Raw genomic sequence first — 14338 nt, forward strand, 5'->3', positions numbered from 1 at the left:
CACGTTGGGGGGCAGCGGTCAATCCGTGGAGGTGGAAGTTGAAGGAACGGGGGATTGATTGCAGCCGATTCCTTTGGACTGTAATCCTAAAGACAGGCTGGCAGCCCCCTAACAGCTGCGTGCTCAGGAGCGGCCAGGAAGCGCCTTACCAGCTTTGGTTGAAGGGCAAGGAGCACGAAAAGCCACCGAGGAAGAAGCAGATAGAGCGGCCCAGCACATACCAGAGGGTGAGTGAGTCACTTGGCAGCGCCACTCTCACCCAACCTGTGTTTAGCCACCACCATCGTTAAGCACTACAGACAACGCATTCACGCAGTCGTCTTCACTTGTTTGAAAACTACCTTTTGGATTTTTATTTTTCTTTTCTTTTTTTTTTTTTTTTTTAAAGTTATGTAATATACCCACAATCTGACATTTGGGGAGGAAAGAAGTTCCCACGTGTACCGGATAAGGAGCAGCACAGTGAAAGGCACTTCTAAACAGCAGGTGATGCTGGCACGGTTTAATCGGTACGGGGGCAGAGTTTAAGTGTGTCCTAGACTGTAAAATAGTGGCTGAAAAGATATACAAGAGCAGGAAATGTTTATTTTGGTTGCGGCCGCTCCACCAGCCCGTGGGTGTGATAATCCTGCAATCCGTCAGAGGAAAAAACGGCTTAGCCGTGAAGTGTGTGTGCAACTTCATCTACCCAAAAAAAAAAAATAAAAATAAGCCCTACACACACATTAGGTCGCAACTTCTTTGATAGCAGCAGCCAATTAGTTTACCAATGCAGGAGTCGGATATAAAACTCTACACAGAGTTTCGGCAGCGCTGCTCTGATCATCGCAAGTTAGAACAAGTACGCCTCCCTTGCTGCCTCTCAGATTTGATGATTAAAGAATCCACTGATGTTCCTTTCCCATGCAGGATGATTATTTTCTGGGTGTGGGGGCAGATCACGATGACTAAGAGTGTTTTCACGACACTCCTGGGACACTGTCATACACGTAAAAAAAAAAAAAAAAAATAATAATAATTTTGCAAGGAGAGGAATTTACGAAGCCCGGTTTCTCGGGGGTATTTGCGCCCAGGTTAATAAGGTCCCCCCGCCTCGTAAGGTGCAGGTTAAGAGGGGAATACCTAACGCTGCACATTCTGTGATGTGCAATGATAAAGGCAGGTTCACAGCACTGTGCTTCTCACCACGAAAACGTAGGTCCGTTTCCTCTGTCTGGTTTTCCTTTTTGGCAAAAAGTGAATACAGTCGAGACGTGTGCCCTTTCATCACGTTTGGTGGAAATCACACAGTTAATTCAAAGGTTACGTATGGGCGGGGAGGATGGAAGGGACCATCTGACATACACAATGATTTCCTCGGAAAACGAGATAAGGATTTATGGATTCATAATGACTCAGCACTGTCAGTGCTTTTAAAGTCAACAGTCTATGCTAGAACTCGTCGGTATTATGTAAACATAGTTGTGATTCAAAATGGGGCTTGAGCTTTTGTGACTAATTTGCTGATTGCGGAAGAGAGGGGAAAGGAGTGCTAACTAGCCTGAGGCAGGAATGCAGCATTCCTAAAGTCATTTTGCATAAGTGAGTTGCCCTCTTCTACATGTAATAAGCTCTCCAGCCTCAGCAATACTGTTAAAAAAAAAAAAAAAAAAACAACAAAATAAATTAAAAGTTCAAAGGGCCACATCTGAGTTTGGTACAAAGATTCATTTCCATTATGAAAATTTATTTTATACGATTCGATGATTCGGCATCTTCATATTGTAATTCACCTATACAATATCAAGGGCTGCATGAGACACAGGCTTACACGCCAAAACAATACTTTGGACATTTTAGATATGTAAGGACTTAATGTTGCTTTCTTTGGCCAGTTAGTACTTTTAATCAAGTAACCAAGATTTAAGTAACCAAGATTTAAGTAACCAAGATTTAAGTAACCAAGATTTAAGTTCTCCAACACCCCACAAAAACAAAAAATGGGGACCCTGAGTTGACATATAAAGAATACATGGTATCCCCAAATCTGAAAACTACCGGGCAGTAGCTTCACCAGGAGTTATTCCTGTGTCCATAGGTGACAGCTACCACTCCATAAACCTGGTGCCAAGGTTGAGAAAATGTAAAGGTGACTTCCCTCTTCCATTCTACTATATATAGGTGTGGCAGGCAGTTGTCTTAGGATCATTCCCCCTCCATACACGCACGTATGTCTTCTTGAATTTTTCAAGGCTGACAAGCAAAATGGCATTGTTAAATTCTCTGAAGCAACCATACTAAAAGAACGCAGCTCATTAATCAAGTTATATTTGATTTGTTTTGGCCATCACGTGTTGGAGATTTTTCTTTGTGACTGGAAAGAGTATTGCGATCAGAAAAGAAACACAGAAAAGCCCCGATACACTTACCGAATGATGAGCAATTCAACCCAGACTCTCACAAAAGCAGGTAATGGGCCAAAGGCCTCCAGGATATAGGTGTAGTGACCACCAGATTTCTTAATGCATGTTCCTAGTTCAGCATAGCAGAGGGCACCTGTGAGAATTAAACTGTAGCATCACAAGAGATATCCAGAAATACCTTTCAAAACATTTATAAGCTAAACAATGGAGCTGCTGGGGTATCGCAGCTACTTTTGATATATTTTAATAACTTTTTTCCAAGCAATTTGGTAAGTTTTCATTCACTCAGCTGGACTTGCAGTTAACCAAACTGTAAATATATCCAGTTACATTTACGTGTAAAGCCACTGAAGAACCTATTTGCTATCAACACGTTCCATGACTCATCTGTTTCTCACGAAAAGGGACAACAAAACGCCATGTCACGCCAGCTACGCCGGCTCCCCAGCCAACCTGACTGCACCGCCAAGGGAGAGCTTCTGACACATTTGCTCGACTATGAGGACCTGCATGAAGCCTTCTTCACCCATGCACCATCTGCTCCCGTTGCTTAATGAGCCATCACCCAGTCATAAAGCCAGCGGATTCGCAGCTCCAGGGGTGGACCGCATGGGTAGAGCGGTGTAGCACCTCTGATAAATGTAGGCAGCCCTTTTAGAAAAGCCTTAGCAGCCAGATGAAAACAGTGATAAAGTTTGTAAACACGGCATCACATAGAGTTAAGATCAGCATCATATATGAACTCATTTCGGCTCCGTTCCCCGCATGCTTTCATGCTGCAACCCTTTAAGATGAAAACTGCAGTTGTCAGAACCACCTCACATGCACAAGGCCCATTAAAGCTGTACACATTAGGACAAATTCCATCCTCGTGCACTGGCTTTGTTTGGGGCTTTGCAAAAACGTGGCAGCTTTTCTCTGCTATTCTTCAGCTTACCTGAAAACGTACTTAGAGGAATTCTTGCAGCCACATTAAAGAAAAAAAAAAAAAAAAAAAGCTAATGATGGGTTTTCTCTTGCCAGCCTCTTCTGCTGAGGTTCAGGATGAAATGAAGTTGAGTTTCAGTACATGTTCTACACACAGCCTCAGCAAGACCTTAAGTGATCTTTGCATGTGATTTTACTATGATTAAGTCATGCAGGGAATTAAAAACACCCATGACCAAAAAAAAAAAAAGAAAAAATAACTGTAACAGGTCCATTTGGAAAAAGAGATCGTATCTTTTGCTGGGCCAAATTACACAGTTCTTCATATCTTGAGATCTGGAAAATGACCCAGAAAATCCAACTGATAAAAGAGGTTTTGGGGTTTTTTTTTTACAGAATTTGCTTCACAGCCAGAAAATTACTACTACTAAAGTTAAAGCCAAAAATGCAATGCTTAAGCAAATTCTGCTTCGACCAAATCTAAAGACCAAGGTCTTCTGACAGGGTTACAAACGGTAGCTGCGGTCTTTCTTTTTAGGGGAATTTTGGTTACAGGCAGGACTTCCACGTTTATACGACAGATTATTCCGCGCACTGTACCAAGACGTTTAACATTTGACCAAAACGGGTCCTGACTTGCTTGCACTGTCTGTTTGGCTTGGGTGGGCTTAGCCTGTAAACAGACTATGTTTCTTTTAAGCTCAGAGCCAATTTACACAGGGTGGCATTTGCATGTTCCACCTCTTAAGCGGACACGTGTTAGTCCGTGTTTGTCCTCTTTTCCTCCTGCCAGCAAACAAGTCATTTCTGTTTTAAATAAAGCCAATATTCATGTTAGTTCTTCAGCTTCTTTGAGATTAACTCATTAAGTAGGTCAATGGACCCTCTGTCCCGCCGAGGCCAGAGTGGGCTTTTCCGCTCTGAATGGGGGTTTTGTGCACAGAACAAATAAACTGCCATTCTTCGGAATTTAATACTCTTCAAAAAGACACAAAATTAGTAAAAACTGTCGCGGTAGGCAGACCGGCAATAAAACTCGCATTACAAATTTGTTTCCACCACACTGTTTTTGGATTTTGTGCAACACAACCTTTCAAAGCAACGTCGTGAGCGAGGAAAAAAAAAAAAAAAGTAAAGAGCAGTAATATGGGACTGGGGAGAGGGGTTGTTATTTTGCTCCCTTTCGTGCCGATACAGCTTCCGTCCAGTGGGAATTCTTCCTCTCAGACCTCGCTCTAGCCCCTAGGGAACTGAGTCGAGCTGTCTAAACATTTTGCCGGTGTTCGAGCGGACCGACGCTCATCCCCAGCTGCCGGGGGCCTTACAAGCAAACCGTAAAGTACCTCTTACAGCCAGAAGACAAACACGATACGTACAGCACACTGTACGGCATAAAAAGGACGTTTGCTTTCCCCGTTCCTTTAGGAACCCATAAGAAACAATAATTTATGCTTCCAATCTTTCCCGACCAGGCGCCGGAGGGACAGGGCTTGCGTCCCTCTGCGCCCTCCATGCAACCTATCACGCAGCAAAAACCTTCTGTAGCCCCATTGGTCCTCAAGCTCCACACTCTGCCTTGCTATCCAATGGCAAAATCGGGCAAATGATAGCAATAATCCACCGACCGCCCGTCTGGACCAATTAGAAACTTTTGAGGGACTTACCGAAGAGCGAGAGGATACCACACGCCGTCCAGACAGTCAAGGACATGCCCACGCTGCCCGTGTTCTTCAGGATGCCTTTGGGAGAGATGAAGATGCCAGCTCCAATGATAGTTCCAATTATGATGGATATGCCCCTCAGAAGTGTCACTTTCTTCTTCAGCACAACTTTTCCCTCCCGGGCTGGCTGTCCGCCGTCCCCAGAGGGCAACCTGCCATTAGCTTGCCCCTGCAAGTAGTTTCCATTAGAGACGGTGCTTACAGCAGCTTTCCTAAACATGCTACAGTGCCACCAGCACACCGACGGCGAGCGCAGGCAAAAAAAAAGTTTGCAGCAGAAACTCAAGGCTTTTTTCCCCCCTCCTCTCCGGGTAGCCAACTACTTAGTCTCTTCCTCCGCTCTCTCTTATCGTTCCAGCTGCTCCTACGCACAGGTAGCAAGCTCCTCAAGTGTATTTGAGCCTTGAGTGCGATGCGAGCGCTGCTCAGGAACACCTGCGCTTCCACGCTGCGAGCTGGTACTGCCCTATCATTGGGAACGAGCTCAGCTTCCGCGTGGACTTGTATTTAAGCTCTTGTCATACCAAGTTACTCCAGCTGAATGATGATGCAAATTCTCCAGGTTTGCATCAGCCATTTGAGAAACCTCTGGCATTACTCAGCATTTTTTTTTTTTTTTTTTTTTTTTTTTCCTCTTTTTAAGTAGTAGGGGCATGTTGCACAACCGACCTGAGGGTGGTGGGAAGAACAAAGCACTCGCAAATCAAACCGAGCCAATCAAGCTAAGCACATCACCCTCGACACCCCGAGACACGCTCCCAAATTTTTTTTTTTTTTTTTTTTTTTTTGAGAGCAAGTCAGAGCCAGAAACAAAAGCCTGCCTAAACACAAAGCTCGTTAGAGCGCAAGGGGAAAAGAAATCAAACAGGATACGTCATCCCTGGGTCTAATCCAATTTCTTTCTCGAAAAACTCCTCTTAACGAAAGTTAAGTTTGCGGGGCTGAACTTCTCGTGCCGCCGGTGATCAGCCTCTCTCACCTCTATGTTCCTTACCTGGAAATCTCTACAGGGACCTGTCCCTACCTAAAGAACACATACAACCCCTTTGTTGCCCTGAGTTGCCTAGCAACACACCCAAATCGACCTAAGGAAAACCCGGGGTTATTTCCACAGCGCAGTAATTTTCACACACGCAGCGCGCTTCTGGGATGTCGGTAAGCAACGCCGCAACAGCACTTCCCCTTAAGAAATACGATCAAGTTTTACAGCCACCTCGCGTGTGCGATCCGGCAGGAGGAGGACAACACCCCAGAGCACGGGATTCTCCAGCGGCTCAAGAACGAGGAAAGGGGGTTTTTGTGTTACCGTAGCGCTTCCCTGACCAGATAAACAGGTAATCGGATGCATAAATACTTTTGTTTCACGACCCGATCATTCAAAATTCAGACCTGAGAAATTAAACTGTTAAGGAGAGGAGCATTCTCGTAAGGCAGAGCAAAAATCAATAGCCTTCAAGCACTTGTAACCTAATCGAGGGACAGCCTGTGGAATATATGCCAAAGGGGAAAAATCCTTTGTAGCATAACTATCGCAGCTGCGCGTGGCTTCAGATTAGATCAGTGCAAAGAGGAATGATTACTGCAGTTACTGCTCTCGCAGTTACCGCTTAATTAAGACCTCGGATTGAGGGGAGAAAAAAAAAGATAGCAGTTAAAACATTTTGTCACGTGAAAAGCAGGCACTCAGCTCAGAGCACTGCTGTGCTTTCGAATACATGCGAGAAAGAGGAGATTCTGGAGTATCACCACACTGCAGTGGTAAAACTTCAGTGGTTTCGAAGCCTCATTATTTTCAGTGATAACTCACCTGCAATAATTTGCACTAAGCTAAAAGAAGACACACACACACACACAAAAAAACGCTTGTCTGGTTTAAATGCACCCAGGTAAAAATCACAGTGATTGTAGTGTTTGACTACACACCGGTAGTGCTTGCCTATTTTCCGAACGCATCCTACTTCTCCCTCCATCGGCGGATGCGCACAGCAGCTCATCCCTCTCCCGCTCCCCTTGTCACTGCAGCGTGTGCCCGACTTTTCGGGGAAGCCACCGTCCCTCCAGCGCCTGCCATAGGCGACCGCACGGACCGACCGCGGGCAGGACCTCCTCTGGTCACCGCACAGTCCAAACCAAGCCGATTTTCACGGTGCCAGTGACGTGCAAAGCCACGAGTAGGCGGTGTGCTAGGCAGACTGGTTTTCCTCTGATGTAGGTTTCACAGGCTGCCCCCCGATAAGATTATAACTACCTGAAGGGAGTAACTAGATCAGATCAAACCAGGAAAAAGCATTAACCACAGAACTGGGTTGGGCTGATGACCTTTACTTTAATTTTCAAAGGCTGTTTAATGAAGAAACACGTGGCATCTTAAAACATGCTTTAAGGTAATTATTCTTAACTAACGCTTACCCTTTATTTGCATGGGAAGATGGTTCCAAGATCAAACCAAAAGCTCGGTAACCTTCCAGACAATCCCGAGGCAGGTCCCAGCAGCCCAGCCATCTGCATCAGCTATTCAGTAAAAACACTGGACAGTACGACGGCTTTCAAGTTTCATTTGACCACTAGCCAGAAGAATGCACATTTGCCCGTTGGCCATAGCTATTAACGCTCTCCCACACAGGGAAAAGGGTGCCTGCTTCTTCTGTGCTATAGGGATAACACCCATGCAAAGCTTAGGATCATGTGAAATTCCCCATGAAATTTCTAAGGGGAATCAAGGCAGGCTGGACGCAGAAAACTCTTTTTCCTAAATCCTGGCAGCTTGCTAGTGATCACGCTATTTGTAGCCTTCCCAGTGAGCACTGTTGCGTACACCGCTTCTCAATGCTGTCCGCTAAAAATAAACGGTAAAATAGGAGCACTTTTTCTCCTCTGAGTTCAAGCCTTACTTCCAACTGTCAGTTCCACCCAGGGTAGGGAATACTTATTTGGTGTCGGGGAATTGTTTGTTATATTCTAGAAATTTCATGGGAATTCTCCATCACCTGGGCCCAGTCCCAAGGAGGGCACGAAGCTGGAAAAGGCCCATTACTGTCTGCTGCCCCCCTTTATACAGTACTGTCACAAAATCCGTTCTGATTTCTTTGTAGTCCACCCACCACTTTCATTTGAATTATTCATGGCAGAGCAAGGACTGTGGTTTCACTAAGCAGCCGCAACACACAACACTAGTGTCTTTTCGGAGCGTTCTTCCAAAAGCGCAGGGCTTAACCTGTCCAACACTCAGAGAACAGCCCTGTTCTTCCATAAAAATCCACTCTGAAAACAGAACAAAAAGGTACAAGGTGCAATTTTCTTCAGACCAATTAAATTATTTGAAGCAATGTTTCTAAAAACGGTGCTCTGAAAAGAAACCTTCAACCTTTAGTGGCAGCTGGCATTGTGCACAGCCTTTTATTGTTTCTCTCTGGTTGGTTTTTTTTGTTGGTTTGTTTTTTTTTTTCCCCCCAAATTCATAGACATTTGCTCCCGAACAAACATTTTAAAGCATAACTGAGATCGTCACTGTGAAATAGTTTCCTTTTGAATCTTCCCATCAGCCCTGAACTCACTATCCACTGTCTGTTTCAAACAGAAATTCTCACTGGCTGAGCTTGCAAGTTCTCCTATGCCTGCACCTTTCAAAGAGCTGAACCACTAGCCCACAAGTCAGCTGCCCGTGCTGATTGCCTGCTGCCATCCATGGGCTCTGGTGACCAGGACCAGCTGCTCTACTGGGACCTTTCATGGTGCATATTAACAACCTTTCTGCCAACTGCACCGCACTACTCCAGCAAATGAAATACTTGAGCATCACGGAGAGTAATCATAGAATGGTTTAGGTTGGAAAGGACCTTGAAGATCACCAAGTTCCAACCCCCTTGCCATGGGCAGGGACACCTCCCGCTAGACCAGGTCACCCAAGGCCACGTCCAGCCTGGTCTTGAACACCTCCAGGGATGGAGCCTCAACAGCCTCTCTGGGCAACCTGTGCCAGTGCCTCACCACCCTCACAGTGAAAAATTTCTTCTTAATGTTCAATCTGAACCTGCCCTCTTCCAGTTTAAAGCCATTCCCCCTCATCCTGTCACTACATGCCTGAGTAAAAAGTCCTTCTCCAGCTCTCCTGTCAGCCCCCTTTAGGTACTGGAAGGCCACTATAAGATCTCCCCAGAGCCTTCTCTTCTCCAGGCTGAACAGCCCCAACTCTCTCAGCCTCTCCTCATAGGAGACGTGCTCCAGCCCTCGGATCATCCTCGTGGCTCTCCTCTGGACACGTTCCAGCAGGTCCATGTCCTTCTTATGTTGGGGACTCCAGAGCTGGATGCAGTACTCCAGGTGGGGTCTCACGACAGTGGAGTAGAGGGGCAGAATCACCTCCTTTGACCTGTAAAGATACTGCAATGTTTCACATTAGTAGAGCTTGTGCCAAATACCTGGACACAACTGTATCCCCGATTCCAGAGAAGCTACAATTTTGATATTTCCCCTGGGGAATGCTATGAAACACACACACAGAGCACGTTCTCCTTTATGGGAATGCTACAACACACACACAGCAAAGTGAAGGACCTCAAATTCCAGCCTGGACTTGAGTTCCCGCTTCCCAAGCCCACAAAAACTGCTTAATTTCTAGGTGTAGCAAGCATACCTTGACAATCCTTCCTGGCATTTGTATATCAGCATATTGCATCGAGCAAACCCAAAGGAGTCACAAGCCAAGCCTGCAGGCCACACATTGCCACACTGACTGGAGACATGGGAATAAAAAAGGAAGTGTATCAAGACTGAAGAGGCGAGGAAAGCCTCAAACTCTTTTGTGTGGGTGGCATGGCATGAAAACGTCGTTTAGAAAACCGAGCTGAGTCTTCTCTGCATAATGCCGAGCTGTTTGCAAGCCTCGGAAAGCAGCCCTGTAGGAAGGCAGTAGTCTGGTTTCAAATGTCAAAGGAAGGCAAAATACCTCAAAGTATTTGTTTCATGTAAATAATCCAGCATTGAAAAGTTTTGACTAGGGATTTTCTGCTCCTTTTGTAGTGTTGAGAAATAGTTTAATAGCATTGGGGGGGAAAAAAATAACCTGTAAGTAATTTAAGAACTAAGGTGTCGTTGCCAATTAACGTGAGAATAGTATCATCGTGAAGTACACAAAAATCTGAGTAGATTGGGACAGGTTTTTAAGTTATAATGCAAACCTAGAACTGTGAAAAGACTAAAACAAGTTGTTATTGTCTCTGCTACAGGCCAAAGCTAAAAATAGAATTACTGAGAATGTTGGGGGGAGTGTTACTTTGTACTCAGAGACTCACAAATTACTTAATTATTTTGCATTCCAACTTGTGCGGGATACAGAGAAGATATTTACAAGAAAAACAAAAAATGAGAAGGAATGAAATACACATCCAGCTCGGAGGCTTTAAAAATACGACAAAATCCTATAAGAAATCCAAAAGCAATTCAAATGCTATTTCTTGTATTTTCAGTAAAAAGCTTCCAACAAAATGCCTATGCAGTCAGCAAATAGAAATCTGGTTCCAAGAAGACTGCGGAAAACGATAGCAGTTGAGAAGGCAAATACTTCTGAAAGTTTCCTCGTCTCCGATTTGCTGATAGCCACCAGTCAATTTTCAGATGGAAAAGAAAAAAAAAAAAAAAAAAAAAAGAAAAAGGGATTTCAGAAATCCCTCCTATTTTTCTCACTATTAAAGCTTTATTTCAAAAGACATGAGGATTTCGGCTCAACGGTTTGACACTTCAATGATTTTTTTTTTTTTTTAAGCAGACAAGAATCATTAGCACCTGGTACCAAGCAAGAAAGCTCCCTATGAGAGCACGCCAGTTTTTACTGAAGCCCTGTGTATGTGAAAACGTGATTCTGTTTTACACCATCTCATTTTTCATATTCAGGATATTTGCAATTATAACCTAAGCAATGCTGTCCATAAACATTATTCTTGAGTTTTCTGTGTCTGCACTTCTCATCAGCAGAATAAGACAACAATTTGCAGAGTCCCTATGTTATTGTTCCTCAGTTTTTGGATGCAAACATTGAGATACCCCACGGCTTTCGAGAAATCAAGCCCTTAGGGTAAATTTCCATCAAAACTGCATGTGCCAGATACCTGGCGCAATGGCAAGATTGCTGTCGGCTTCAGGGAGTCAAGATTTTACTTGAGCTGTCTCAGGCTAGGCTGGGCATGTGAACGGAATTAATCAGCACTTCTGAAAAAAAAAAAAAAAGTCAGGATTTCTAAAAAAAAAAAAAAATAAAAATCTATCAAGATAGAGACAGAATTAGCATCTAGAACGTTTTCTTTCCTAGCTCATTTCTCCATTTTCCTGATGAGAATTCATCACACTAGATAAAAAGCTTATAACGTGAAGAAATCATTCAACTGCCTAGATTATCAAATTTAGGCTTGGCTATTTGTTTACTCTCTGTTTGCTTTTGTTGTATTTTTCATAAAATTTATACGGTACCATGTATACAAGAACCAGGATTCTGGGCCATTTGCCTTACTCCTCTATCAGGCCAGGACCTGTACTTTATGTGAATCATGTTTTCCCACTATGAATCAAATCTTTCTTTTTTTAAAAGCGTTATCCCAAATCAGACAGACAGATTCAGCCAATGAATTCTGTTACCAAAATAATCTTTCCAAAATCTTGGAAAGGACAGTTTCAAGAACTTAAGCCAAATTTTAATTTACTGACAAGTCTACGTGGAAGTCTTTCAGATCACTTGGTCTTAATCTGAACTCCTGTTCCTTATGGTCACCTGTAACAGAAGGTCACCCTTCTTTCCTCTCAGGTTTAGGAAGCTCATTCCCCTCCTGCTGCATACAACTCAGACTAGATGGAGCATACATTCAAAGTTATTTGATTTTTTTTTTTTTTTTTTGGAAACAGAAAACGACGTTCTTACCCAAGAATAATTGTAACGGGATTTTTAGTTCCCTTCTCGTTCCTCTTTCAATTGCCAGATGCAGCAATAGTTGCATCTATGGATTTCTCTTTTGGTTCATTTAATGTAGCTTTTTGTCTGGAGACCAAAAAAAGTCTTGGCTGCGGCCCCTTGCAGGTCGTGAACACGGTAAGGTCAGGCTCCAGTCAATAAACTGCTGGTCGGTCAGGGCTTCTTTAGCATCAGCGGCCACACGTGCATCGAGAGAGACGGACAGAAGAATCTCAGTCAAGGGTTGAAGTGGTGACAGAGTTTACCACAAGAAGGGATTAAACCGCAGAAAAGCCAAAGCACGTGTGTGCAGAAACGCTTCGCTGGTGATTGATGGTCATTCACGCTGTCATCGTAATTTAGCATTGAAACGCGGCCTATGGATCCTACAGGGAATCATTTTATTGGCATCTAAATGCGCATACTATGTCTTCTTGAAGTATTAAAAACTCCATCAGAGAGAGCACTGGTTTGGAGCACTGCCAAGGCGCTTCAGCAGTTTGTACCAGTGCAGCTCCATATATTATTCCCACATTTCAATAGAAAGAAGCATCTTAGTGCTGAGGTCAGTCTCTGTTTCTTCTTTGAAAGCGAAGTTCCTCTTTTCTACCTTCAAACTATATTCTTCAGAGACACTGTCTGTTCAAGCCTAGTAATTTTGTCGTGTTTTGCGATACCCGTAAGAAGATTACGAAGCCCATGTAAAGCAGACACATGCATTGCATGGGCACGAGGAGGGTATCTCCGTCGCGCCTACCCTAGACTTTAACATTTTGCGCAAATCAGTTACCACATCAGAAATCTGCCCTCTTTTCCCCTCACCACATTTGCCAGGAGGTACAGGTTATGCAGAGCCTTAGAGAAGTCTCCGCGACAACAAAAAGTAGTGAGGTGGATTTCTAAGTACATTTCAGATTCGTGCTTCACATATAAGCTTACAACCAACTCCTCAGCTCAACCCGCCCTGCGTATCGTGTACCGGTTCTAGCCTTTTTCCATCCCGCCCGCATTTAATCTAGTCCAAAAATTAAGAGAGAAAGCTCTTCTATCAAATGCCCCCGCTTTTATCACAGGCTCTTTCACAACACAACAGACACTAATTTCAGCATTTTTTTCTTCTTTGTTAGTATCTTGTTTGCACTTCAAGGAGGAGAGTTGAGAGGACTCTATAAGAGAACGCTTTGAAGACTCCCGCCTTAAAATAAATTGATATAACCAATATCACTCGCACTTTTCCAGAGGGTCCAGGAGGCTCACCATAGGGATGGTGGTAAGGAGGGGTTCAAAGGGACAAAAGACCCACTCCTCTCTCACATACACGGCGCTGAAATTTGGAGCCAATACATAAAGGAGAAAATTTATATCGTCGGCTGTCTCTATAGCAAAAGCAAACCCTGCCCATTGCATAACCTGTCACACACAGAAGCACTTCCCTTAAGTACACAATCCTGAGTATATAGATATCTCCATTACAGGGTACCCCATCAGCTTTATGACTCAAAGTACAAGTTGTACTTGCGTAAAAACCAGCACACGAAGTTATCTATGGTCATTTTCACGTTGCGCAATACCTCCCTGTAAAAGGCGCTTCTTCTGCGTACAGAAGGCTCGAAGAGGGACTACAGAAAGGTGCTGCACTGTAAAGCATGTGAACGCTTACTGGAGAATAGGTCAAAGTACCACAGATGTTTAAGTCAGGGGAAACTTGACCTGCTCCTGTAGCAATTTCTATTCAGGTTACACAACGCAGGCTTTTATTTATTCTTAATTTAAACAAAATATTGGAATAAATATTTATTCGGACAGTCATATAGTCTAAGCAGACAGATCCCGCTAATCATTGAGTGTATATTTTTTATTAATAATTAATTAACTTCAATTTATTAAACGCTTTCAGAGAAACTAGGGAAAATATCCCAATTCGGTTCTCTGAAAACAACATAGATTTAAAGGCATCTCCTCAGAAACGACAGCAATGAGTTTGGTACCTGAGGGATATCTTGCCATTAGTTGTCGCTTTATTTTGATTTTTCATGTTTATTTCTTACCTTTTCTCCCACTTAAAGCACACGCTCTAGATTCTGAGCTAAAGAAGGAGCCATTCAGAATTTCCTCCTATTTTTCCATGCCCCTTTCCAGGGAGCAATGAATGCCCAAGTCTTAGTGAACCTCCATGAGTAACGAAGAATTTACTCTTTGATCCAGGTACCCCCATCATTACCCCAGACAGCTCGGGTAAACCTGCACTAAGCAAAGCAGTTCAATCCAGAGCTTTTTATTGTTCTGCCTCAGGCTACGTCAGCCTTGTGCATTGGAGGAGGACCTGACCAGCCAGCGGCTCCAGCCTTGTG

General features: G+C 43.8%; 1 protein-coding gene across 1 annotated transcript in view; it reads right to left on the bottom strand.

Moving 5' to 3' along the window:
* Positions 1–5270, bottom strand: part of SLC7A11 (solute carrier family 7 member 11) — a gene marked incomplete at both ends in the record, with an annotated part of 58545 nt that extends 53275 nt beyond the window's left edge. Inside the window, 2 exons of the mRNA XM_082482314.1 lie at positions 2409–2535; positions 4994–5270. Coding sequence (XP_082338440.1) covers positions 2409–2535; positions 4994–5270 — 404 coding nt within the window. The remainder of the gene's footprint in view (positions 1–2408; positions 2536–4993) is intronic.
* Positions 5271–14338: the final 9068 nt, after the last annotated feature.

This window comes from Vanellus vanellus, assembly GCF_965231255.1.
Source record: "Vanellus vanellus genome assembly, chromosome: 4".
In the NCBI taxonomy this organism is placed as follows: domain Eukaryota; kingdom Metazoa; phylum Chordata; class Aves; order Charadriiformes; family Charadriidae; genus Vanellus; species Vanellus vanellus.